We start from the raw sequence: 26,450 nt of genomic DNA, 5'->3' as shown, positions 1-26,450 counted from the left end.
GACTTTTATGCTATAATGACGGAAGCGGACCGCTCCTCCGGGCGATAAGCCCCGGAATAACCCGGAGAAACCCGGAACGGACCGGGTGGAGAACGGCCGAGGATGGAGGAAGGGAATTATGGGGACGGAACGGAGAGGGGGCAAGGAGACGGTCTATCTTGAGCTCGAGCTCACTAATCTTCTCCGATATTTGATTTCCCCTCCTCAAGTACGGGAATAACAGGAGAAGTCACATGTTTTCACCTACCTTAACCATCCAAGATGACAGTTTACACTCGGTACCTGGGCGGCCCGCGAGCCTCCTCTCTCTTATCGAAGACAGGCTCATCCCGACCCGCAAGGATGCCGCGGAGGGCGGCGGCCAACGCGTTGCTCTTCTGTGTGCCTGTGTCTTCGCCAAAGTGTCCTCCCCGCTGATCCGCTCCCAACCTCGACGGGAGCTCCAATTTCGCCTCGCACGTGGGGTGATGTTCGTGCACGTCATTGGCGAATGGCTCTCCCGCCAAAGCACCACTAACGGAAACGTTTCATCAAGAGTGGTGTCAGCGATGCTTCGACAAGTGCTGTGTCCAATGAGACATCGTCCATATCGTTTGCTAGAGTCTCGTAACCTCGTTAAGTTCGTCTTCGAAGGCGGAGAAGCCCCCGGCTTTACGCCGTCTGACCTATGATGGATCAGATAGCTCGCCCCGGTCTCCACTGTCTTCTGAGCTCTCGGTGTGTTGGTGTCTTGCTTTCTGCTGTACTCGGGGAAATACACGCCGCGTTTGAGCATGGTAACCGCAAGAGAACCATGCCATTTCCAGCATGCAGCTTAATCGCGCTATGAGATGGGCCAAGCGAATAAGATAGGAAGCGGGCCGGCAGACGACGAACAGGATAGCTTCAACGACATGATCTCAAAAGTACAATAGTGGAACACTCTCGCCCTGCGCCAATTTCACTCGGCCGTGTAACATTGGTTGAGGCTCGTTCCTCTCTCACAAAATCACCCCGCAGTGAAGACAACTTGGACCTTTTTAAACTCGTCTGAATTTTGCCTTTTTTTCTTTCTCATTTTCCTGCTTTCGTTACGCCCAGTTCCGTCTCTCATTCGGTCGCTCCGCTTCTCCCCGTCCTCGCCTCATCCCTCTCCCTCTCAACCACCGAGCATCCAACTTCATGATGCATCACGAACCGGACGCAAAGATGTTCGATCCGGCGACGCAGAAGAAGACGGTCGACTCCGGGGCGCCGGCCTCTGATATCGAAGACACTTCCGTTAGCTCGGCAAAGGACATTCTGGAAAATGAGGGCGAGGACCCCGTGCTCGCAATGAAAATGCACCTCGTTAATGACGTATGAACCAACCACAAAAGCAAAGAAGCTTCCAGAGTCTGGGCTCACGAGTCTCTCACCCAGACACGTCCGCCGCCAACACAGCTCTCCATGCTGCCAACCGCTTAACTACAGAAACTAACCAACCCAGGCAAACGATGAAATTGGCTGGACAAACTTCCACTGGAAGCTCTTCGTCCTCAACGGCTTCGGCTACGCCGTCGACTCGCTCATCGCCCTGGTCCAGTCCGTCACCAACGCCGGCGCGATGCTCGAACTCGGCAAGCCTTCCACCTACTCGAACGCGGGAACCGTCTCGCTCTACGTAGGCCTGCTCATCGGAGCGATTTTCTGGGGCTTCGGCGCGGATATCATTGGGCGGAGGATCGCGTTCAACGTCACGCTGCTCATCACGTCTCTTGCGACAATCGTCTCGGGTGCGAGTCCGAATATCGAATCGTGGGGCTTCTTCACTGCGCTATCTGCGTTTGGAGCTGGCGGTAACCTGGTGCTCGATCCGACGGTCTTTCTCGAATTCCTGCCGAGTAATAAGCAGTGGACGGTTACGGCGCTCGCCTTGTGGTGGGGTTTCGGACAGGCTTTGGTGGGCTTCATTGCTTGGGGATTCTTGAGTAAGATGCGATGGGTTTTCCGGCTTTGCAACTGATCAATAAGATGCTGACTGCTTCCCAGCTCAGGAGCGATGGAACTGCACTGAGGGTATGGACTGCAACTGGTCCAACAACCCCGGCTGGCGCTACGTCTCCTTCACCTCGGGAGCCTTCGTCTTCGTCGCGTCCGTTGCGCGAGTGACCGTCATGCGCCTGCAGGAGACGCCAAAGTACCTCCTCAGCGTCGGCCGCGATGAAGACCTAGTGCGCAACTATCAAAAGATGGCGCAAAAGTACAACCGACCGTGCTCGCTCACTCTGGAGAAGTTGACGGCGTGCGGCCAGATCAAGAACGCCGGCCAGAGCAGAAACAACTTCAAGTTTGTGCTTCGCGAGTTGGGCGCTCACGTCAAGGGTCTCTTTTACACCAAAAGAATGACGCTTAGCACTGTATTGGTTTGGTTGTCATGGACGCTGATCGGTTTGGCTTATCCCCTGTTTTACGTCTTCCTGCCGTAAGTTTCGACGAGACCATCAAGAATACGATAGAGATTGACCGAGCGTGATAGATCATATCTTGCCTCGAGAGTGCCGGATAGCACTGAGACGCCCTTCGAAACGTGGCGGAACTACACGTTGACCAACATTTCTGGCATTCCCGGTCCGATCATCGCTGGTTACCTTGCCAATCTTCCTCGCATCGGCCGCAAGTACACTATGGCCATGGGCGCTTTGCTCTCAATGGCTTTCTTCTTCGGCTACACAGCAGTGTCGACCGCTGACCAGAACATCGGTCTCAGTTGCGCGATTGGTGAGTAATTCAATTCCAAGCCTTCTCAAACTTGAAAGCATTTTCAGCTAACATTCGGATCTAGCCTGTGCAATCAATATTTACTACGGTACACTCTACGCGTACACCGTCGAGGTTTTCCCATCAGCCCATCGCGCCACGGGTAACGGTATCGCTGTCGCCTTCAACCGTCTCATGGGTATCGTATCTGCTTTTGTTGCGAGCAGTGGCAACACCGCCACGTCGGTTCCTTTGTACGTCTGCGCGGCACTATTCGGAGTCATGGCCGGCGTGTCCGCCCTGTTTCCCTTTGAGCCATATGGAAAGAGAAGTTCCTAGACTGGCTAGAAGATTTGATTTTCACGTCTGGCTGGCAGTGTCGCATCGAGAAAAACATAGCCTCCAGACATTCGAATGACCTCGACTTTACCTGTCTATTGGGTATGTTCTCGTAACAGCGATACTGGGAGGAGTGAAGAGAGAAAGGATTGCTTTCATTCTGGTACCCCATTCGCATCTTGCAAAAGAACGCCGCATCGAGGGGTTGAGGGACTTGATATCTAGTCTCGACAGATTCCTCGGTTTCAACACCCAATATTGCGATTCTAGAGAGAATCTCGAACAGTACACACGAGAGGCACGATTCGTTTTGTGGAAGAACGCGATTGTGCGGCTGGACGTGTTATTGATAGTCGAGATGTCAGAAAGTTCGATTGCTTCATTACAAATCAAGATACCCCCCATTAAGTCCATCTATTTCCTATCTCTACTTTGCCTACGTGTACCTCAGTTGGTAAGGTACTTCGGTGGTTGACAACCATAGATTTATGCCTGCAGATGGAGTTGCGCCAACGACAGATAATCAAATGTTTAGCCTTAACATCTATGAGTAACAAATGACAAAGAATCATCTCAGTGCCTTGCGAGAGGTGACTGATGCTCGCCACCGTTCACCTTGGAATAACACACCTTCGGCTCGGCCTTCCGCAGAGCTCGGGGCTCTAGGTGTCGCAGGAAGAGGGGCAAGATACGTGCAGGATTAAAGATCGGCTAATCTCGAATCTTTTATGAAAGCAGGTGAATCTACAGGAACATGAAAGAAGTATACGTCCTCATGCCATGTTAGACATGCCGATCGCAGGAACCGTAGATAAGATTTCAAGATTACGGCTCCATAGGCAACTGCTCACGATAGTAGCCGCCAACCCCATTTCATCGTCACCATTCTTAATGTGATCATAGAACTTTACTGGTACCGCTTGCTTATTACTCAGACATTGAAAATATGGCAAGTCAATGGATTTGCGGGGCTACTGGCCATAACTTTCCGTAGGGGGCTAATTCTGCCGATCTCATTGGGCCTGGCCTCGTCTCGAAATGTCTCCTTCTTAAGTTTACTTTCAGATCGGATTGGAGCCTCGAAACCAGTCACGCATCATCCTGCTCAACTTGCACGTGTTCATCGGCTGCTAGCGGGAGAGCGATGGCGGCTGGCGGGCAGCGTCCTTTACTTACCACCATATACCGCCTATGTCCTTCTTGGCACTCCAGCTAGTCGTCCAAACCTTGAGCAGATCGCTCCGGGGGCTCATCCAACTTCCTAATCCAGACCAGAAACTCCAGCCGTCGGAAGCAGTTTTAGACGGTCTGGTGGGCCGGGAGATCGAAGCTCGGCGCCAGACTTGGCCTTAGCTCCCCGCGCGCGGTTCATGCTGCAGCCACATCAGCCTTACAATGCATTTATGAAATGTTTACAGCCCCTCCAGTGCCCCCTCTCAACGTGATCGTTCTCGTCAACTCTAACCAGGATTTAATGTCAGCCTCATTATCCACCATCAGTCCAGACGCTCTTGGCGGTATTAGATTCTGTATTTCCCCTCCAGGTGATTCGTTTCACGGATTGTTTGCCTGCGATGCCGCGTCAATTTGCTCGTGTCGTCCAGAAGGCCAAGCATTTTAGGACTTTCGATCGGCAAAGACAATGGCCTCTGGAGCCGAGGCTCGTCTGAATAAAATCTGACAAACAAAACACTTCTTGTCAAACAATGTAAACTTTCCATTTTGAGCATGAGCTGTCACAGGGTGGGCAGACCGTTGAGTTTGGGTCAAAAGAGGCTCTTTGCGGGAAAGGCGGGATAGAGTCCAAACAAGTTTTGGTTCTATGTAAGAAGCGGGAAGTCAAGGCAAATGAGGGGTTAAAAGTGTTAGCCTTCAAAGGAGAACTTATTTTGTGACAGTTGAGTCAACAGGCCAATTTGAGGGGAATCTGAGAAGACTCTAAGGCACTTAGTGTTATAAAGTATCATTTGGCGAAATTCATATTGATCTACATAAGAGCAGTTCTCGACAGCGGCGATCATGACCCGTGCCATCGTGCCGAACGAAACGGAACACGGGGCTCAAAGGTCCCCAACTACCAAGACAAGTCGACTTTTGCCGAGGCTCTGAGAAGAAACCCCTGCCACCTGTCTCGATCAAGGCAGATGTTTCGTCAAAGATGGGATGGGTGGGAGGCCCGCGGGACTATTCTTAGCCTCTCAGGTGTGCCGCAAGCAGCATCACCAGAACAGACTTCGTCGCATATGAAATCTTGACACTAAGATCTCCAAGTTCGCGTATAGTTCCTACATGTACGCATGGGTTGGCGGTGCTTTTAGCACATTCTGTTGATGGGGATGCCGTGACTCGTTCCCGGGGGGTCGCATATTGGTCCCACGCCGAACCCCTCTCTTACATCTCCATCGCCATGCAGTCTTGGCCTTGGAGACTTCTTGTTGAAACTTGTAGGTGAAAGTCTATGTCGTTCTGACCGAAGTATGAGGCTTCGTTGGTGATCGGCCACGAGCGTTGAACATTCACGTGCATGGGACGGTGTTAAAAGCAACATACTCTAACTCCTGTGTAGTGTAAAGATCAACGCAGTCGATGTGTATAAATATTAGATGGATAGCCACTCTCAAATCCAAAGGTCGGTACTAAAGGAAGCTCATACAAATACAACTTTCAGGACATCGAACAAGACTTGATTAGCAATATTCAACATGCTCGTCCCTTCCCTCAAAATCATCGTCACCCTTGGTGTCGCATTCTATGCCACCGCTGCGCTGGCGGCTCCCAACGTGCAGATGGGAGCTGATGTTCAAGACTTATCCGAGGTAAGTTGATGGAATCTACGAGTTGAAACAAAGTTGGATGCTAATGGATCTGGGCAACTAGAGGAACGAGGGTCTTGTGAGTTCTCCCTGACCTTACATGTACCCAGCTCAAGCCTTTTATTGGTGCTCTCAGCTGACTAGGTTAACCACAGGAACAACCTGACTTTGACGCCGTCGCTGTAAGCTCTGAAGCACGGCACATACTATATTGGAGCACCGACTGACTTCGGTATCACAGGGACTCGACGATACCATCGAGGCCCGTGGCAAGCCACCCCGCCGTCCCAACAATAACAACAATAACCGGAGGCCCAATCGGCAGCCCAATGGAAAGCCCAGACGTCCCCCAAAATAAAGGAGATGGGCAAATGCATGCATCATGCTCCAAAGAACGCCTCACTGGTTGCCAACGTATTACGGTTCGGGGTGGTCTCAATGAACGTCACCAGTCAATGGTCTTGATGGACATGCTGCTGTCATTGGGTGTAGAAGAGAGAGTTTGGGAGCTGTGAGGCCATGAAGTGATTGAGACAAGGTGGATTCGGTGTATATATGCTTGAGAAAGAAATTGAAGAGAGTGTTCATCATCATTAAGAATATCGGTGTAGGTATGGCTAAGAATGGCATCAATGCGACCCTTCTCGACAGGCAAGGACATTGGCAGAATGAAAGCCCGGCATACCTCACGAAGAAACCCTGATAATGACCAAAATTATGTGCATACATGCAGGATATCTGGATTTCTTGTTCCTACACTCGTGGACTACCTATGTCCATCGATATGAGACGCAATTACAGACGTGAACAGATCGCAAACCATACCTGTCGGAACACTCGGCCACCACCTTATTGTTACGTTCTATCGCATATAGCCACGGAAGCCTGGCTATCTCGATGACAACACAAATTTGACCCAGGCCCACGCTGGCACACTGGCGAGTGTCCCCCGCATCCGTAACACCCAAGGCCTGTCACACAATCTCCTCTGCCAGGATTACAAGGGTCCCCTTGTCCTCTCGCTCTTTTTCGGAGCCATGGTTGCTATCCTGTGTTAGCCAATTGCAACGTCCAAGTTCGTGTAATCTTGAGTCAGAGGGCGGGTTCCTTACGGTCGGATCTTCTACCCAGGATGTGTGATATTCCGCCCCGAGACTTGCTTCTGACACCAAATTTTTGGCATCGGCTGTTGGCGCAGTAGATGCATGGGTGATTATTGTCGCAACAATAAGCAGAGGTGAGAGCGTCTTCATCTCTCTAGGTGGGGAATTCGAGGTGAGCCGATGGTAGCAAGACGTTAAGTTACTGTTCCGATGATGAACAGTACATGTATCTGGAGCAATTCTATGAAATTGACTATTTGCAGTAATGTGAGTCCTCTCTAAATACATATCCAGTGATCTGGTGGGACTTGAAGTTATATAGCGACGCGCTCAAGCCTCGAGTGCGTACGATGAAGTCTTGCTTCGGGTCACAGCGTGCGTCATCCGAACTACTCTGTTGCAGCCCATCACTTATCAACGGTGCAGTGATGTATTGCCGTTGGAAGTGAAGTGAAGTTCAGAATTACGGCCGATTGGCCGTTGTATGAGCATGGACGGTGTGTTTGTCGGGGACCATCAGACATGTCTCCCCGGTCTAGGCATATAGAATAGGAAGAGCACGAGTAGGCACGTACTTGACGCTGGGAAAACCTGCCATAGATGACTGAAGGGGTATAATGTCCGGACTTACAATTGCTACCACTAATAGTCTGCCACCAAAGGCTTCACTGATGGACCGACGCAGCTCCATGAAGAAGAGGCGTCTGCATCTTGTGATGAACCATGACTAAACACCTTCGAGCTAGTGATAATACCGAGCTGAGTAGATGTTATGAGAACATGACTGCCGATTGATAAACCTAGTTTGGTAAGACGACGGCGAAAGTGTCGCCGTATGCAAGCTGGTAGGGCTCAGAAGCATCATGCACGCTCGCTGCCGATAACCCCCGTCGGCGATCAAAAGTTCGGGCGACGCGCACATCAGCCGAAAGCTCGTCGCTGAGGCCCTGAGCCACCGTCCTGATATGTTCGGCAATCGACATAAGGAAGAGATGGCAGACCTTGGGCTTTGGAAATGCCTGTGTATGCAACGAGGAGGTGTGACGGCTTTTGATGATCAGCCTATAAGAAAGAGTGAGAGAAATAAGTACACACGTACAATCGTGATCCCACAATCTTCCATTACTGCGCCTCGTACCGTTTTAGAGTAAAAGTCTGCTCATTTCAGATCCACAACGCGTTGTAAAATGAACGATTTAGCGGGACACCTATTGCAGATAATTTGCAGGGCTCTGTGGGATGCCGTACAGCTACGATGCATTAGGGCATATTGCCAGGAAAGATACAAAAGACCGCTACGTACTCAAAGACAGGTATCCCGCCATAGTATCACTGGCAGGCAACTGAACCTAGATGCCATCGTGAAGTGGGGTGAACCCCTGGTCTTACGAACGTCGAGCCCCAGTTGAGAAGTAAGAGAGCGGATAAGCCTTCGGGTTATTCTAGACCGAGGATGAACATATGCCTTTTAAATCATAAGACCGGCTAAATTCTGATCCCGCATCGGTCACAATCTCCTTAGTGCATGATTGACCAAGATTTCTCATTCCTTGAGGACTGCACCTTGCACTTGGCCTAGCAGTTAGATTAATCACGTATCAAAAAGGTTTTCGCAAATGTGAATGCACGAGGAGGCTAATAGTTTTGTATAACTTACGAAGGTGACTTGATATGCTTTGCAACATGGAGACGGTACTCCTCGTTCAAATCGAAGGAAAAATTGCCTTTTTGGATTAACTGCTTGAATACTTGTAAGCCCTGTTGAACTCTATCTTTCAGTCGCGTATGGTCAGTGAGTTGAGGTGAACTGCTATCGGACAACCAAGACAAACCCTCTCGACAGAAACAATACCATGTTTGGCCAAATAAGCTGGCCAATAAGCCAGTGTTAGCCAAGACGTAAGGCTGAATCAGCCAAGACGCGCACCAGTCAACATCACATCATGCCTGTCTGCATATGAACCGCACCATGTGGCTTCCGGGTTTAAGAAGGAAGGCGAGCCGCAGGATCGATCATCTATCAAGACTGTCGACGGATACTCCCGCTCATGTAGCAAAGAGGGGTAAAACATCCTAGTTTCCGTCCGCTATCACTTCAGGGGACCTTTGTTCGGTGATCTACGTCAGCCAATGCCGGCGGGATGGTCATGCAGCATGCAAGTCATGGCCCTGTACCTCTCGACGACATCCCGAGTTTGAAACAACGTAGATCGAATGGAACAATTCAAGGTGCATTCGTGTGGCTTGGCTGTCATCCCGGTGCCTTGGAGTCGGTTCACTGCCCCTTGAAGTGTCAAAAAGCTTAGCTTTAGACATTGCCAGTACGTATAACGTCAAGATAGTAGAATGTGAGGAGCGGCTCTAGGAGTTCCTGAAGTAGATTCAAGTCTATGCACTGGTGAGTAGAAACTTATAACACCCCCCCCCGTCGAACCCTGATCTCACAATTGTGCTTTGTTCGCATTGGCGATATATTCTGAGTCATCTTATCTCATATCTCAAGTTTGTTTTTTGGCTTCATTCCGGAATGAGATTCTGTTGAGGAAAATTCAGCAGCGGCAGCAAATATCTTTGGGCAATTTCAAAGGAAACACGAAATGACCACAAATGAGTATTTCAGAACCAATTTAGTCGACGTGCCGTGCCTGCTGAGAGCTTTGCTGACGTGAAGCCTCTCGCTCAAACGTGCCTGTCCGGCTATGAGAACTCCATTCTGGGGTCGTGGTGTGGGCGGAAGTTCGACAAGGCCCCAGCCTCCCGAGTCCCGCGGTTAACCAAGGATCCTCACCCGAACTGCAAACCCAAGTGGGACCACAAGAGTGGGAATTTGGAGAAGAGGAGATGGCGGGGCGCGAAAGATCCATCACTTTAGTTCATGGAGTAAAATCCTTGCTTCGAGGCAACCGTTCGGTTTTCGTGCTCGGTCACAGTCCGAATCCAAGACGCGGGGCGGTGTGGAGGGCGTGGAGGGCCGAGTGAAGGCCGACTCCGGAATCTTCCCCCAGGTATCCGTATTCTAGTCAGGAAAAAGTGCGGGATCTTGGAAAACGCGGGGATTGGCCGGGTGAGGAGTGGGAATCGCGAGATTGGTGTTTATATTGTCGGAAGTAAAACATGGTCGGCGTTAATGCTGACACGGAGGAAGTTGGCCTACGATACTTGGCAGAGTTGAACTTTTCTCTTCTCCACTTACTTCTGCAGATTCTTCTTCCTGCGATTTGGGGAACTACTCCAATTCTGCCCCCCTTTTGCAGCTTGAGTCTTGCGGGGTGCCCCGTGGCTGGAATACTCAATCCAGTAGTGCGGACTTCACTCATACACTAGGATAGGCTCACAATAGCGGACAAGATGGTTTGTGTGTTTAGTGGTAAATTTACTTGATTCGCTTGATGCGTTTCAATTCATTATGGCATTAATCCATTCTATCGACATAAGTCTTGCCACCTCCCGTGATCGACACGAGCCTCGAAAGGCATGGCAAGATTGTGGTTTTAATGTACAATACGCTCTTTGGGGTATCAAACCGCATGGTTTCAACTTCACATAATAACTCGCAGCGCTTAAACAAGGTATCTGAAACCCTTGCCCAGCCTGTGCGAAGCCTCAGCCTCCTCCGCGCTGGTGTTGTTGGCGGTATCAGCTGCCTCGCTCTGCTCAAGCTCCTTGTTCAGCTTGTCAAGAATGACCTTGAAGATGTAGCAACCGACAATAGTGATACCGAACATGGCAGTGACGATACCGTAGCTCTTGCGGAAGCCGTTCTCCTTGAGGTTCCAGACGTACGATCCGGCGACGTTACCAAGCTGGGAGAAGGCGTTGATCATGGCGATGGCAACGGCACGCTTGGCAGGGGGCCGCGGGAATGAGGAGGAAATCCAGGAGTAGAAGACGATGAAGCCGGCGTACGAGCTGGCCTGAAGGAAGAGAGCGACGTAGCGCGCGGCGACATTGAGGGTCGACATGGAGATGACGAAACCGATGAGACCAACGCAGATGGGGCCGACAATGTGCCAGAAGCGCTCCTGAGTGCGATCGGCGTGCCAGGCGTTGATGAGGGAGATAAGGCAGGAGAAGGCCCAGGGAGGGGAGCTCATGAGCAGGGTGGGGACGTAGCCGAAGCCCAGGGTCTGGGTGAGGGTAGGGAAGAAGGCGTTGAAGGAGAGACCGACGACGTAGGCGGTGAAGGTCAGCATCATGATGTAGATCTTGACGTCCTTGACGGCCATGATGAGTCCGTCGAGAGGGCCCATGTCGTCCGAGTCGGCGTCAGCCTCACCGACATCCTCAGTCATGCGCAACTGCGCGACGTAGAGCTCCTCCTCGGTGAAGCCGCGGGAGTTAGTGGGCAAGTCGGGAAGGATGAAGGCGGCGGAGATGGCGACACCCATCGTGACGGCACCCTCGATCCAGAAGAGCCAGCGCCAGGCAGCGTGGCCGAGGACGCCCTGCATATTGGAAAGGACACCGGCGCCGATGAGGGCGGAGAAGGCGTTGGAGATGAGGTTACCGCAGAAGAGGATGGCGTTGCGGGTGGTGAGCTCGCGGCGCGTGTACCACTTTGACAGGATCATGAGGGCACCGGGCAGGAAGGCGGCCTCGATGAAGCCCAGGCAGAAACGGGTGGCGACCATGCCTCCAAAGTTTGTGGTGACGCCGGAGAGAGTTGAGATCATGCCCCAAATCAACATGGCGGCGGCGATGTACCAGGACGGGCGGGAGATCTTGTTGATGACCATGTTGGAAGGGATCTGCATGAGAATGTAGCCGACGTACAGAATACTCAGGCAGGTGGCGTATTCGTTGTTGTCCAGCTGCAGGTCATCTTGCAGACCGCGGAGACGGGCGGCGGCGATGTTGTTTCTGTCGAGGTAGTCTGGATGCCACGTTAGGTTACAAGTCCGCGATCAAGTGAGATAACATCTTCGTGAGTGAAAACATACTCATGATGTAGATGAGCACGAACAGAGAGCATCGCATGTCAAGCTTGCGCTTCATGCTCTTCTCGACTGCCGCGCGACGCTCAGGGCTCATAGCCCGGGGCGCGTTGGGGTCGGTGTAGTTGTTCTCGACATTATCGACATCGGCGCCCTTGAAGTCGGCGCCTTGGGTGATCTTGTCGTTCTGTGTCGAGTCCATCTTTGCGACTGTCCTGTCGGATCTCTACACAACTAGGAGAGAGTGTGTCGAGGAAAGAGGATGGGAGACGGAAGAAGGAATCAAGAGGTCTTCTGGATTGACTCGAGATTGACTCGGGAAGGAGGACGATGGGAAAGCTATTAGTTATAAAGCGGTGGCAGGCTTCGGGCAAGTCCCGATCGTCGCGGGGAAACACTTAACCAGCGCCCCTCAACAACATTTTTATGTGGGGTGAAACCAGCTTCACCCATCACAGCAATAGTATACGCGCGTGAGAGGTAAGAATTTCGGAAAATGGGCCGGGATCTGGTACGAGTCCCCAGTCCCCCAGTTCGGTCTGGTTGCAGTCCAGATTCTCGACCCAGCGTCGCGGCATGCGGCTGCTTGGAACGAACGCGATAGCTGCTGCATTGGACATGGAGCTTCTTCGGCCGCACCAGGATGACGTGGGGAGGGATAAGACCATCCGTGGGGAAGTTCAGGTCGGGGTTAACGGCGGAGCGAGTGACTTGGACTCTTGGAGTGATTGAGATTGACAACTTCAAAGCCTCGAATAGAGAGAGAGAGAGAGAGAGCGCGCGCGCGTTACACGGAGCTCGTTCTCGCCTCCGTCCGCGGGGAACGTCACCTTGCATCCCGGGGGGAACAAACCCGTCGAACCAGCTTTCAATTGCCCCATTGCCCCCAATGGCCCGGGATTTGACGGTCAGCTGGAGTTCTGGAGGGCCCCGAAGTGGAATCTTTGAGATAATAGCGCTCCCCCAACTTTTTCCTTGACCATACTCCAGTCCCCAGCTTCACCCCAAGGGGAATCCCACAGTTTTCTGATCTTGGCTCTTGGCTTTGGTTGAAAGTGGGAGAAGACCAAAAGTCGCGCGAGTTTGGGGGTCAAATGTCTTTGATTCAAGGTAGGACCGAGTTTTCTACCGGATGGTCCCGCTAGCTGGCCGCCAATTCGCGACAAGTGCCGGTTGAGATCCATCGCCTTGCGTCTGGCTGGCGTTGGAAAAGACTCAAGCGTGTCAAGCATCTTTCTCCGCGCGTGGTGGGACGGGGATTGGGGGAGGAGGAGAAATACAAAGTGGGCAGCGTGGGGAAAGGTCCGAATGGAATCGTCCAATGGAGTCCTCACCGACTGAGCACGACCTGTCTTGTTACGGTCAAGATTGTCGGCGCTCTACTCCTGTTCCGGGATGCATGGCCGGCAAGGGTTGCGTTCGACCAACGACGGGGCGCGGAGTCTTGCGGAGTTTAAACGATAGTGACGTGAGCGAGCCCGTTTCGAAATGTTCGAAATCTCCTGCCTTTTCCGAGGTCTGCTGCCCAGATGCTGTCAAGACTTCGACGCCCAGGCAAGACACCAGGGTGGAAGAGGAAGAAACCAAGCAACCAACAGCTCACGTGGTCGCAAATCTTGACTGCATTCCTGAGGATGACGTTTCAGTGCCATTTCCTCTGACAACACAAAACGTGGTTCCCGACCGAGGACCTGGTTGAGATCCTCGTCGCAACGTTGAAGTCTGGCCTGGGCGCCTGGGGTAGCATAAGTATTCCCCATGCACGTCAAAAGAAGATGTCGCCCAGAGACTTGGGACGAGGGTGGCGCTTTGCCAAGATTGAAGTTTTTTCTTCCCCCAGTATATCCGTAAAGAATGTCTTGAAAGCCGTTCGCCGAGCTTGGCGTCCTTGGCCCGAACGCGAACTCATCATGAAATTGTCTCCTCGATTATAAATCTTTTCCGCTTCTCCGAACAAGGAGTATCCGTAGATGCTTGGGTAGGCCTGTCCGAGGCTGCAAGCCTCCCGGTTGTGTCGATCCTCTTCTTACTGCTTCTGGTGCTCGCTCAGTATCCGGTTGGTGGCTTGAAAGCCCGCATCAGCTAAGACTAGGAACCTTGAAGCAACGCGCCGGGCACAATGCCTCTGGTCCGGCCAGAACCCCGTGCAGCATCTGCCGTACTCTTAATGCGATGCAAAGTGTCCGTTGCATCCGTTCACTCATAGTGGCCTGTAAGAGAGTCGTGCCTTCACTTCCATGAGGCGTTAGACTCAGCCATCTAAGATGAAATGTTTCTATAGGTGGCACCGAGATACCGAGTATGTCTCAACTGAGTTGATTGAACCTCTGTCTTTGAGATTATGTCTATCCTGCTAAGATAGAGAGACTGCCTCAACATCTTAAGGGCACGACCAAAGTCCTGGCTAATAGGTGCTGGGGCCGGAATTCGAGTCTCGGTCTACCTAGTAAAGTCCATCCACTCATCGATGCTTCGGTTGGACCTCAACTTGAGTCCGTCCGTCTCGATGGGCCTAACGCTCAAGGCTGCACCGGAAAGGTTGTCTAAGTCTTTGCCAGCTTTTCCCCAAAAGCTCCCATTCTTTCTGGGCTTGCCAGTCTCGAAATATGCCTGAGATGCCTGAGTTGACGATGACAACTTCCGGTGCTAACGGCGTACGAGCTGTACTTTCGGCGTTGATCTCGGCAGCCAAGCTCAATGGGAACTGCCCTCTGAGATTCGCGTGTTCCTGCTTTCGTGATTCCGCTAGCTGCTAGACCAAATGCTCTTCTTAATGTCGTCGCGGCAGCTTCCGAATCGTGAAGCTCGTCTTCCATAATTCAGTGACTTTCGGCTCAGGACATTGTTGCGCCCGAATCTCCACTCATAAGCAACCTCTCAGCGGCTGCCTCATCATCCTCGTCCGAATCATCATCGTCATCATCCCCGCCCATCAAGTCGATGACCAGAACAGACCCTGAGCTTAGCGTATCTAACTGGAAGCCAGCCTGCAAGACCTCAGGGGCATCAAAAATGCAACCGGCAACATCGAGGCTGATGTCAGCGTCCTTAAGCGCCAAGCAGACGAGGCGGAAGTGCTCGTGGTGCTGATCTGTGGCATCATCCCCGCCCTTCTCGCCGTCAAAGATCAAGACGACATTGCGGTGGCTGAAGCAGAATATGTCATCAACCTCAGGTCTAGAGACATCTCTGAGAGCGGCCTCTAGCTTTGATGGTTCGGTCTGGGCATTGGCTGTGAGCCGGGTAAAGATGTTGCCGTTGAGGAGGGCTTTTGCTGTGCTGGGTTTGGATGGGGAGAAGATCGTGACGTTTGGCGGCAACGCTGGTGCGGCAGGAGCCGAGGAAGATGCCTTTGGATCCATGGCCGATTATGAAGTTATTCCTGTGCAAGATATTACGTGCTACAGGATATTGTCCGTGTTGTAGGGCGTTATCCGTTGGCCTGTCTCAGGAACGAGGCATGGACTGCAAAGTTTTCAGGGATGACTAATTTGAAAGGCGGAGAAGACGTGGGGGTCACCGGTGCCGAAGAATCCCGCGGGCGGTCCGATGTGGGTCTAGGAAGGCCGGCGGTGCAATTGTATCAGACTTGGTCGTACTTGCATCCCACGAATAAATGAAACAAATAAGGGATCAGGTTCTCAGACGTCGTTAATTCTGTGATTGTATTAAAGTGCTCTCATCGTCGGAACATTCTTCAGACTCCGCCTTTGCGAGTCTAGGCAACCCTAAAAGGGAACATGAAGCATTCAACAGAGGTTATTGTTGCTTTCCCTTATTGAGTTCTGCGTACTAACACCGTAATTTCAAAAAAACTTCTTCGAAACATTCAAGACCTTGGCGGTTTGCCGTATTGCCGTATTGGGGTAAAAGAAGCAGCAATGGAACAAGGTGAGAATCATCACGTAGCACTTTCAAGGGTCTCGTAAAACTTAGCCTTGTTGCCCGCTTGACGAAGTCTTCTCACCATCCATCATGAACCCTTTTGAAAGATGAGAATAACGGTAATACCATCTCGTTGAGAAATTCGGTGTACAGTGGTCAGCATAATGATGCAGAAAGGGTCCCGAAAAGTCTGAGGTTTGACGATCTGGCCGATCGCTATGTGTATGATTGGACTGTGCCGTACCGTGTGAACATGAGTTTTATGAACTTCCCACCACTAACGCCCGACAAACGCCTACCCCGCGTCATTCCGAGTGGCGCAAGCTACTTTGAGCGACTCTCATGGCAAGTCATGGCCTGAGGTGGTCATCTCTTGTTGCGAAAGTGATGAGGCGTGACGACTTTCGGCGACTTGATCTTCAGTCAGTGATGATCTGGGACTAGGCAGAGTAGATATCTAGTAGGGGAAATGATGTTCATGATCATTTCTCACGGGAATATGAGATGACGTGGATGACAACGTGCTTACGTCTGTTCCGCGGCATGAGCAGCGGTATTGCTCACCAACTCGGAAACTCCCCTGTCTTGGAGGATTATATAAATCCTCCGGGCTTCGCGGTCGAATGCAATTCCACATCATCGGTACAAGATACTTTGAGATCCAACGGAAACAACTTTCAAGTCCAATATCATGAAATTACTTACCTGAATCGAAGAACTCATTGATAAAAACCATGGCACCCAAGTTCGTCTTACCCAACGGGTCATAAGTAGTACTCAATGTCATTGATCAGGCTTAAACTAACCGACAAAACATTACAGCTCGAGCAGACGCTTTTCTCTCTCTCTTTCTCCTGCTTCAAAGGCAACGAAGAGGGTCTTGGCTCAGCGGTCGAATAACCGACGCTCTGTCGATTCGCAGGCGAGCTCATCAACGCTTGGTGATATGCCAGTTGTAGAGGTCGAGAGTCATCTGACGGCACCGGCTGTCCGATGGTCGACTGCAAATCGGATTTGAGTTGATTTGTCATGATTTAATATGTAAAGGTAGCTGGTGGATTATGTTGTTACGAGAGCTGCATGAAATAAACCCAGTGGCTGGCTCGACCACTTGGCAGAACTTGATGTTATTCGATACCCAGGACTGACAGGAAGAGATGAGCACAATCAGAAGCTGCCAGATCATTATTGATATATTCAATTTTACTGAAGCCTCACACTGCCTCTTGTCCCTGAATCTCACCCATATCATCATGCATTGAAACTAATTGTCTCAAATCCTTCTTGCAGCAGTCTTGGTATCATTCGATTCGAGTTCATTCAGTGAATGTGCCAAAAACTCTTCTTCGTAATTATGCACTTCTAATGCTGTGAATCGACATGGTCTGCAATGAGGGCGATGATGTCACTCGCGGAAGCAACTGGGCTGATGCAACCCAAGATATGCTGGTCTGGTCTAACCAGAATTGCACTTCCCTCCGAGAATCCACCCTTCGTATCGTACAGTTCCCTGTGACTGTCAGACGCGAATTGGAAGTCGACGTCTGCACCCCACAGCATGAAGCGGGAACTCAATTTCTCCTTCAGAGCCTCTTTGCATTCTTCAAACCGTTGGATCCAAGTTGTTCGACATGGTACAATAAGAGAAAATGTGCCTGCATTCGCCAGGTCGAGTGTGGAATAGCGCTGGGCCTCGACTTGCTCATTCGAAAGCTCTTTCACATACGATGTGTCGATGGGTTGGTGCGGGACCTTCCGTTGGTCATTCGGTTCCGTGAACTTGATCCAAGCATGTGGCAACCTGGCGCCGGCCTGGAACTTTGGCGTAAAGTCGGAAGCATTCGCCGGTGGCTTTGTATCCCCGTACACATACCCAATGTGAATCTCGAGCTGAAGTAGACTAAGTCAACACATGTATCAAGCATCCAATTTGATGGCGATGCACCCACATTGTCAAAATGTTCACGTTGTCCCTCGACCTTCTCGGCGATCAAGTCCTGCTTGGCCGGGTCGTGAATGGCTTCATACATCCGTTTCCGGGCCTCGTTGAGGTCTTCAACATCTGCCGTCCCGATGGCCTTGAGGAAAGAAAAGATAGACTTCCCATTCTTGACACTCTGAGCTGCCGCAATGACGGCAATGGGTCGTCTGTCAGTCTCATATGTGTCGAGAATACGTGGATTTGCCCAGCCCTGGTGTACGGCGGCGACCTTGTAGGCAAGGTTGTGGGCGTCAGCCAGGCCAGAGTTGAGGCCCAAACCACCGGTTGGAGGGAATGAATGTGCGGCGTCGCCGACCCTGTGATGATGGGAATTAGTGCATTGCCATCTAGTGGGAAACTTGGAGTTGCTACGTACAAGAACACGTTTCCGTGACGATATTCCTTGGCCACCTTGCGGCTCAACACCCACGGTCTAAAACTCTTAATCTGGATCGGTATATCTTGTCCTATCGCAGCCGACACTGTGGCATGTGCGAGTTCTTCTGTCCACGTTTCCACGGGATGTCTTTTTGACTAGTTCAGACAACAAAAGTAAGCAAAGAGGCTAGCCTTCAGAATAAGAGAATGCTCCGACTTACATCAAAATTGCTAATCAGAACCTGGTTTCCATCTATGTCATATGCAATGATAAAACCGGAGCAAGCAGGGTCGGCGATCCAATGCAGCATGCCTACGCCATTCTTCACAACTGGTCGAAGATTTGCATTGAAATGTATTGTCATCATTGTCTCGTCTGCGTCCCTTTTGTAAGCTGAATTGCATGACACGAACTATGGGAAAACTTACATCCATCTTCTCCCTCAGTCTCAATCCCCAGAAAACGTCGGACTTGGCTCTTCGCTCCATCACAGCCAATAACGTGCCTGGAGGTGACTGTCCAACGACGCTTCGTGGAACGCTCTTCAACCACGGTCGTCACTTTATCGCCTCGCTGTATGGCAGTTAGTATCTCGCCTCTCAAGCTCATACAAGTACTCGCAGCTTTTTCAACTTACCTGCTCACACGAAATGAAACCAACGCCTTTTCGAATCTCAACATTTGGATCATTTTCTAGATGTTCTGCAACGAATTTCTCAAAATCAGGCTGTGGGATATTGTGGATCATCTTCATTGATACACGTGTTAGTGATTGAACTTGAAGAAGCTGAGTTACGAAAATTCAATTGCTTCCATACCTCAGGTGTACTCTCTAGGACACCAGCGTCCATTCGTTCATACGGGAGGACTCCAATCTTCTCGCCCGTAAGATTCGTCAAGAAATTGACCCAGTAGGCATCATCACGAGGCGACCCCAATTGACGTATCGTTCTTGTGTCAAGTCCATATTGTCTACATATCTCAAGGGTTCTTGGGCTCAATGCATGGGCTTTAGGTGCAGCCAACCGTTCAGGATACTTCTCAATGAGAAGCGATTTTACTACTAGCTGTTAGCGTTCTACCCCATCAAACTGAGAGAGCCCACAATTGCACAGGCCTACGTATCAATACTTACCACCATGTTTAGACAACATGTATGCTGTGAACAGACCAGTCGGACCACCACCTGCGATGAGAACAGGTACCTCGACTGAAACATCTCCCACATGAGTATTGTCTGGTTTCAAATTACAAGACGAGAAGTCAACCTTGTAAGCGCCCTCTGGGCGTGATGGCTGGGCGATTTCAATCATCATTACCGCCGGCCAAACTGTTTGTTATAAAAGACAGAACTGTCTCTGCTGAAGAAACGGGGGAAGACGACAATACGGTCGTCTTTATTGCGGAAGAACGCCGATGGGATATGCTGGGAGGCTTCATCCCGAGGCGCAGCGGTTTCCGACAGACGGCCTCCTATTCGCTGGAGGCGTTGGTCCCGAACGAGTCATTCCGATTCGTCCATGTTTTCTGGGGTAAACGTCTGAGCGACGTCGACGTTCATGACGCTTTGTGATCCTCTCACTGCTCAGAAACTTTGACCGAAGCTTCCTTGTCTCACAAACACCCCTCGAGGGCGAACCCCCTGCATGGCATGCCCCAGATGATCGTTCCGCTCCGCCCGCTGTACTAGTGAGCTGTAGCCTCATAGCCCCGAAGCCCCGCTCATGGTTCGCGTTTCTTTTTTTGTGCTTTCCTCTTTCAACGTTTACCAAAAGTTCCAAGTTCCAAAACCTCTGCGCTTTTGCGATCTTATCAAAATGGAGACGGAGATCCCCACTGCAGCCGTTAGATCGTCAGACAACCCGAACTCTGGTAACAATCTCAAGAGGAAGCGAAGGCCTCGTGCGCCGATAGCTTGTGGTACATGTCGGGCTCGTAAAGTCAAGGTCGGTAAAGCTCTGATGATGCCTTCAATGAACATACATGTTGACCACATCCCCTTTAGTGTGATGGTAGTTCGCCGTGCTCCAACTGTGTTCGTGAGTGTGTTGTCTTCCCCAGGATAATTACTTTTGAGGACTGAAATGGCCTCCTCAAGGACACGAATTCTCGTGCTCGTACAAAGAAGGACAAGAAGACCCGTATGTGAGAAGAACATGATGAGTTCTGAATGGGGTTAACGCGTCCCACAGACCGAGTAAGAGGTCATCCTCATACGATCCCACCGGCCGCCTGCAACAACGTTTACAGCCTCAACCTCAGCTGATACCTCAGCCACAGCCATTATTGCCTGAGCATCTTCATCCATCACCAGTCAGCCTAGATGAACCAATTAGGCACGAGAACCCAATCCAGCTGAACCCACAAGAGCCAAGCCGCATGGATAGAGGCTCATCAACATCTTCGGAACAAGAAGTAGACGGCCTCGGTCAGGTCAATGAGCACACTGAGGGTGCCGAGTTTTACGGACCCACTGGGACATTTTACTTCCTCGCCAGGCTTCGCTCTCGGGCGAACACACAGAAACAACCGGAAACCGGCACGCACCGTAAGCAAAGCTCCATTGTAAATCTCCTGCATAGTTCGGATTACTCGACGCCTCCGGACTCTCGCATTCTCGGCCAGAACCAGTTCGCAAAGGCAAGTCCGCAGAGCAATGGCGGCAGAAGGGAGTCGTATCAGCAAGGCGTTGTTGCCGATGTCGTTCTCAGCGCCGTGGATGCCGCGTTTGCGACCGAGCTTGAGCGGGAATGTGTCCGCCTGTACTTCCAAAACTTGCACAACATCCACCCAATCCTCGAACAGATGACCTTTCTCAAGAGATGTGAGGAAGAAATATGGTCGAGACTTTCGAGGCCAGATATCATAATCTCTGCACAAATGCGTCGGGAGGCAAGGTTCCTGGCACTGTACAATGTTGTCATTGCGATCGGTGCCATCACCGCGGGGGAGACGTCCTTACTCATGGAAGACCACACCAAGGAGTTCTTGGATCGCACTGGACAAACCAGCGACGAAGAAGCACTCTATCCCCCTATCCGACTAGCAAGAAGATTCTTCGAAAGGTCGAGGCTTCACCTCGAAGACATCTGCGAGTCGAGTTCGCTTGAAACTGCGCAGACACTATTTCTCATGGTCAGTTCCAGGCAAAACGTCCAATGTGGAGGCATCTAGAGCCCGCTGACTTACTTCAACACTGCAGTCTGTATTCGGTCAAAATGCGATGAAGCCTCACAGTTGCTACATGTATAGCGGCATGGCGATAAGGACTGCGTCAGCCATGGGTATCCCAACTAATACCCGTTCAGAGACAAGCCCAGAAAGCTTGCTTTGGTGGTAGGTGACCACGAAGATGCTCTTAGTTGTGTGTAGTGCTAACGTACCAAGGTCTCTTTACTCACACGAGATGTAAGTTGCGGGCTCTGACTGAACAAGTTAGTTTGGAATGCTGATCATCTAGCGAAATGTGTTTTTCTGCTGGGCGTCAGTCAGGACTCCGGGCTCCAAGCTCCTACTCAATACCCTTCCCGAAAACCTCTGTGAGTCTAGGACCCGACTAAAAGGCCAAGCGCATGTTGCTAACAAAACCATCGAGCATTTTCCCAACTCGGCATATTGTCTGATCAATCCCATGGTTGACTTGGCCAAGATCCTCATGTGGATGACGGACAACTTGGGTCTGCATAGTAGTCACACATCTTTCCAAAGGCTGTCACAGATTGCGCTCAATCTTGACAGGGAGTTGGACGACTGGAAGTCTGGACTGCCGAGACAGCTCCGATTTGACACATCGTCACTTGAAGACAGCGAATTTGCCATGAAGCAAAAGACCGTTCTCAAACTACGTATGCTCAACTTCATTGGCTCTTCATGTCATTGCGCTAGCGTTACTAACGTACACGAACAGGTTTCCTAAACGCCAGGATACTTCTTCACCGACAGTTCATCATCTCAAAGACGCAAGAAGCGGACCGTAACACTGTCTCGCGACACGTCACGTCATGCGTCAAGGCTGCCACCGAGACTATCAAGTTCATGCACACGAGCTACCTTCACCGACCTTACTTCAGGACATGGTAACACCCTCACACTCATTGAGTCTTACACCCGTAGAAAGCTAACTCAAAGTAGGTGGTACAATTGCATGTACCTACTAGACGCCTGCATGGTCCTCCTACACGTCCTAATCTCCAACATCTGCCCCTTCCCCGCCGAAGAGGTGATGGAAAACATCGAGTTGAGCCTTGACATCTTCAAGGCAATGAAGATGCTCGCAGTAGCCAGAAGATGCGCCGATATTGTTAAAGAACTGCTCAACGTCGCAGCGAAAACACATTCAGTACAGCAGCGCCAGACGAGCGTGGCTACAGAAGCCGAGCCCACGCTTAGGATGCATGATGATGTTAGCCAGATGATCCAGACTTCTCCCGCATTCATGTCAGACGGAATCGGCCTCCATCCTGGGGACACCGAGCTTGGAGACGCCATGATTCCTGGGGACTTCGATGCGAACTTGGTAGATCCAAATGTTGTCTGGAACTTCTTGAACTTCGAGCATTGGAATGCGTGGTCTGATGCAGCCTTCAGATGAACATTGTAACAACAGCATGGAATCAGGTATGACACAGATAGCATACAATTGCAGCGTGTAGAGCAAGGCTCTGTGGAAAATTTAGATGAGCAAGGAGCCCAACCAATTTTCTAGTGACCGAAACGACCTCGTCTGGTTCTCAGTGAATCTAAATAAGCCTTTCGGCTGCATGCGCATTGTATGCACGAGATCGCCTCAGTGTTACGTGGAGCATCCCTCAGCTTCCTGATTTGGGTGGGATTGGTGGAACAAGCAAAGCCGTTAGAAGGTGGGAGATCAGCTAGGTTCTGCATCAAGTCTTGGCAGTCCTCAATTCACCAAGATGTCAGAGTTGGACTCTTGGATTTTGAGGGCGTCTGCAGGTCTTGGCGGACAAAGTCATGGTGAATTTACCACGACTAGCATTCATCGAATAACGCCAGATATTGCCACCAGTTTCGAACTCACAGCAACGCAACATGATCGCACGCAATGACTCTTTTGTTAAATCGACAAAGTCAGTCCACAGGTACCTCACATATATAAAATCAGATTCAAATTCGCACCTCTCGCCACATCCCTCCGTGCTTTAGTCCTCGTTCTGGATTTACAACTATCATCATGCGTTCTATCACTATTTCAGGGCTAGTGGTGACCATTGGCCTTGTTTCCGCTCAGTCAACCAAAACCACCTCGACCCGAACGACCTCAACAAGCACCATAAAATGGCAAGCCTCCGGAGGCGTATCTTGCCCACACCCATCGGTCAACACGAAATGGCCAACAGCCACGGGAAGCACTTCGTTCCCCACTGCCTCTTTGATTCCAGCCAATGCAATCTTTGATGGCAAGATGGCTCTCTTTGATCGCAAAGGTAGCTCCGGCGACTGCAAAGGGCAAGCTGAGCAAGATGAGGCTGCTGCTGTGTTCATCTTGGAGAGCGGAGCGACGCTGAAGAACGCCATCATCGGCCCTGCTCAAGCTGAGGGTGTACACTGCCGCGGTCCCTGTACCATTGATAACGTCTGGTGGGAAGATGTGTGTGAGGACGCGGCTACGTTCAAAGGTACGGGACCGAGATACGTCAGGGGCGGAGGGGCGAAAGAGGCCAGTGATAAGGTCTTTCAGCATAACGGTGAGTATCAAGAGCTGAGCTGCCATGACACTTGATCTAAGCACGAAAGTTCTAATATCGTCGACTCGAAGGTGAGGGATGGCTGCACATCGACGGCTTCTATGCCAACAAATTCGGGAAGTTCTACCGGTCATGCGGTAATTGCAGCCAGCAGTTCCAGCGACATGTCAACATCACCAATTTTGTTGGAATACAAGGAGTAGTCAGTAAGTTACATGGAAGATTAGTTTCCAGCCAGGAGCTGCTCGTTTCTGATCCTTAGAAATTCTTCCGTGCTAACAACTACTAGTGGGGGTAAATCAAAACTATGGCGATACTGCTACTCTGTCCAACTACTGTCTCGCAAAGATTGGAGTTATCTGCACACGCTACGAGGGCTGCGTCAAGCCGTGCGAAGCTGGGGAGATTGGCGAGGGGGCCCTGGCACCGTACTGTGTCGTCAACGGTCAAGATTGGTCTTGATATTGGTTCAATTTCCCAACCTTATTGCCGTCATGGGCGTGATTGCTTTTTTGAGACAACTTGTCCCATGTACTTGAATCGAGAAATAATCACACCGGATTAATACCTATTTCGTTGCTTCCTTGAAACGGTTCGACTGGGGAGTTGAGTCCGGCGCCGCCAACAAGAGAACGGTGCCGGCCGAAGCGGGGCCGGTACTCAGCTTACCGTGCATATGTGCCGTGATGATCTCGATCAACCCTCGTTGGTTGGCCAGTGTTTCCGTCTCTTCCGTCTCTTCAGTCAAATACATTTACCCCGCAAGATCTTACCGCGATCGCCTTCGTGCAACACAATTGCTCCGTGGGGAGCAGCCGGATAACCCGAGGAGGTATGCGTAACATCAAACTTTAATCTGCTTGAAGCCATTCTATGAGTCGGCTCTACACAGTAACTTAGGGAATGCCGAAGAGGCCCGGGCCCTTTGATATAATACATAGCTTCTCATACATCCAACCGTCACCTGCGGCATTCTTCTCGGACCCTTCGCGGCAAACTCCACACAATGAGCATCGTCAACGACCAAAACCACACAGGGTATTTGTTGGTGGTCTTGCAAATAGGACCGGCAATCTTTCTATTCTTTTGGGTTCTCTACCAGCGTGTTTTCTCGCCCTTCGCCAAGGTTCCCGGACCCTACTGGGCCAGCTTCTCTAGAGTATGGCTTGCGTATCACTCATATACTGGCGACCTTCACGTCGTGACTATGCGTCTGCATGAGGTCCACGGTAAGGTTGTGCGCATTGCGCCAAGCGAAGTGTAAGCACCAAGGGCAGTAAATCACTTGAAGTCCCACGACCCAGAGCTCACCTTTGGTGTTTTCTTTCCTAGGAGCATCTCAGATCTCACGTCCATAAAAACGATCTACGGTAAGACCTCGACATGCCATCTTCCTTACTGGGTTCAATGTTAAACATGAAATTGTCCAGGCGCGGGATCCAAGTTCCGCAAGTCCGACTTCTACAGCGTCTGGCAGGGTAGGCGTAAATTCGACATTTTCCCTGAACGAGATGATCGAATTCACTCCGCCCAGCGTCGTCTCATCAGTAGGCCATATGCGATGACATCCCTGAAAGAACTCGAGCCATACGTCGACAGCGCCATCCAGGTCTTCCTCGGGAAGCTGGGCGGCATGCTTGGGAGAACAGTGGATCTAGGAAACTGGGTTCAACTCTATGCTTTTGGTACATTCTCTTCCTCAGACTTCTCTCGCGTCACAAGAGACGATTTACTAATAGAAAATCTCCGTAGACGTGATAGGAGAAGTCACTTTCTCGAAGCGATTCGGCTTCATGGATGTCGAGTCTGATGATGGCTCCTTCAAGCAAATCGAGACTGCGCTACGATCTGCCGCTTGGATCGGCCAAGTTCCATGGCTTTACTGGACTTTTGACTACTTGTCTCCCATAATTGGAAACTGGCTTGGCATCGCATCTCGTCATGGAAGCTTGCGCAAGTTTGCTGCACGCGAGGTCGCTGCCAGACAAGACCGGGGATCCGACCACCAAGACATCTTGACGAAGCTGTTCGCCGTTCATAAAGAGAAGCCTGAGCAGTTTGATTACTCCGACTTGGTATCAATGGCGAATTCGAACATATTCGCTGGAAGTGACACAACCGCAATTTCGATCCGGTCAATCATCTACCATCTTTTGAAGAACCCTGAAGCGAAACGTCGACTTATTAAGGAAGTCGATGAGCACTGGAGACAAGGAAAGCTTAGTGATCCGATTACTATTGCAGAATCTGAGAATATGTCTTACCTGCAAGCGGCGATGTATGAAGGCTTGCGAGTACATCCTGCTGTCGGCATGACTCTTCCTCGTGTCGTGCCCCAAAGTGGCTATGATATTGGTGGCTACCACATGCCAGCCGGGGTAAGCATCGCCTCAATCTACACAACTCACAGTCATCTAGTACTTTGAAACCTGATATTGACTTGTCATTTGCTTAGTCTATCGTCGGCGTCAACCCTTGGGTTGTACATCGTAGCAAGGAAGTGTTTGGTCAAGATGTTTACGCATTTCGCCCTGAGAGGTGGCTCAAAGAAGACAGTGGCGACATGCGTAAGGTCCCCTGACTAGACGTGCTC

At 50.9% G+C, this 26,450-nt stretch overlaps 8 protein-coding genes across 8 annotated transcripts; 4 read left to right on the top strand and 4 right to left on the bottom strand.

Moving 5' to 3' along the window:
• The first annotated feature begins 895 nt into the window (after positions 1-895).
• HER10_EVM0009097 (major facilitator superfamily transporter) lies at positions 896-3,768 on the top strand. The gene is made up of 5 exons (XM_035478596.1): positions 896-1,338; positions 1,469-1,949; positions 2,011-2,443; positions 2,498-2,739; positions 2,804-3,768. The coding sequence occupies exons 1-5, from the start codon at positions 1,162-1,164 to the stop codon at positions 3,055-3,057; spliced, it is 1,587 nt and encodes a 528-aa protein (XP_035326284.1). The 5' UTR covers positions 896-1,161; the 3' UTR covers positions 3,058-3,768.
• A 2,957-nt stretch (positions 3,769-6,725) lies between these two features.
• Positions 6,726-7,123, bottom strand: HER10_EVM0000040 (uncharacterized protein; the record flags this gene model as incomplete). Its single annotated transcript, XM_035469837.1, has 2 exons — positions 6,726-6,914; positions 6,983-7,123. 2 exons carry the CDS (start codon positions 7,121-7,123, stop codon positions 6,726-6,728), a joined length of 330 nt encoding a protein of 109 aa, XP_035326002.1.
• A 3,410-nt stretch (positions 7,124-10,533) lies between these two features.
• Positions 10,534-12,216, bottom strand: HER10_EVM0004031 (major facilitator superfamily transporter; the record flags this gene model as incomplete). The annotated part of the gene is made up of 2 exons (XM_035473690.1): positions 11,914-12,216; positions 10,534-11,846 (listed from the first exon to the last, which is right to left on the bottom strand). The coding sequence occupies exons 1-2, from the start codon at positions 12,107-12,109 to the stop codon at positions 10,534-10,536; spliced, it is 1,509 nt and encodes a 502-aa protein (XP_035326134.1). The 5' UTR covers positions 12,110-12,216.
• Positions 12,217-14,277: 2,061 nt separating this feature from the next.
• Positions 14,278-15,312, bottom strand: HER10_EVM0009355 (uncharacterized protein). Its single transcript, XM_035478845.1, has one exon. The coding sequence runs from the start codon at positions 15,267-15,269 to the stop codon at positions 14,742-14,744; it is 528 nt and encodes a 175-aa protein (XP_035326291.1). The 5' UTR covers positions 15,270-15,312; the 3' UTR covers positions 14,278-14,741.
• Positions 15,313-17,154: 1,842 nt separating this feature from the next.
• HER10_EVM0009495 (FAD binding domain-containing protein) lies at positions 17,155-19,465 on the bottom strand (the record flags this gene model as incomplete). The annotated part of the gene is made up of 8 exons (XM_035478981.1): positions 17,155-17,682; positions 17,742-18,090; positions 18,150-18,307; positions 18,373-18,527; positions 18,581-18,725; positions 18,790-18,900; positions 18,971-19,212; positions 19,288-19,465. The coding sequence occupies 8 exons, from the start codon at positions 19,463-19,465 to the stop codon at positions 17,155-17,157; spliced, it is 1,866 nt and encodes a 621-aa protein (XP_035326297.1).
• A 275-nt stretch (positions 19,466-19,740) lies between these two features.
• HER10_EVM0010292 (uncharacterized protein) lies at positions 19,741-22,743 on the top strand (the record flags this gene model as incomplete). Its single annotated transcript, XM_035479756.1, has 10 exons — positions 19,741-20,098; positions 20,158-20,191; positions 20,251-20,293; positions 20,345-21,287; positions 21,355-21,488; positions 21,540-21,560; positions 21,613-21,691; positions 21,748-21,997; positions 22,060-22,228; positions 22,284-22,743. The coding sequence occupies exons 1-10, from the start codon at positions 19,877-19,879 to the stop codon at positions 22,741-22,743; spliced, it is 2,355 nt and encodes a 784-aa protein (XP_035326318.1). The 5' UTR covers positions 19,741-19,876.
• A 600-nt stretch (positions 22,744-23,343) lies between these two features.
• HER10_EVM0001027 (pectate lyase) lies at positions 23,344-24,319 on the top strand (the record flags this gene model as incomplete). The annotated part of the gene is made up of 3 exons (XM_035470789.1): positions 23,344-23,857; positions 23,929-24,063; positions 24,147-24,319. The coding sequence occupies 3 exons, from the start codon at positions 23,344-23,346 to the stop codon at positions 24,317-24,319; spliced, it is 822 nt and encodes a 273-aa protein (XP_035326039.1).
• A 1,099-nt stretch (positions 24,320-25,418) lies between these two features.
• HER10_EVM0009243 (cytochrome p450 family protein) lies at positions 25,419-26,438 on the top strand (the record flags this gene model as incomplete). Its single annotated transcript, XM_035478735.1, has 3 exons — positions 25,419-25,542; positions 25,610-26,235; positions 26,313-26,438. 3 exons carry the CDS (start codon positions 25,419-25,421, stop codon positions 26,436-26,438), a joined length of 876 nt encoding a protein of 291 aa, XP_035326289.1.
• Positions 26,439-26,450: the final 12 nt, after the last annotated feature.

The sequence above is a fragment of the Colletotrichum scovillei genome (assembly GCF_011075155.1).
Source record: "Colletotrichum scovillei strain TJNH1 chromosome Unknown Contig00012, whole genome shotgun sequence".
In the NCBI taxonomy this organism is placed as follows: domain Eukaryota; kingdom Fungi; phylum Ascomycota; class Sordariomycetes; order Glomerellales; family Glomerellaceae; genus Colletotrichum; species Colletotrichum scovillei.
Note: the sequence above shows the minus strand (reverse complement) of the source record. Positions and strands in the feature narration are given on the sequence as shown.

Coding starts and splice junctions, on each gene's coding strand:
- HER10_EVM0009355 (XM_035478845.1), bottom strand. CDS start 15,269: ATGGATCCAAAGGCATCTTCCTCGGCTCCTGCCGCACCAGCGTTGCCG.
- HER10_EVM0009097 (XM_035478596.1), top strand. CDS start 1,162: ATGATGCATCACGAACCGGACGCAAAGATGTTCGATCCGGCGACGCAG. Junction 1,339..1,468: donor AAATGCACCTCGTTAATGAC/GTATGAACCAAC, acceptor TAACCAACCCAG/GCAAACGATGAAATTGGCTG. Junction 2,444..2,497: donor CTGTTTTACGTCTTCCTGCC/GTAAGTTTCGAC, acceptor CGAGCGTGATAG/ATCATATCTTGCCTCGAGAG.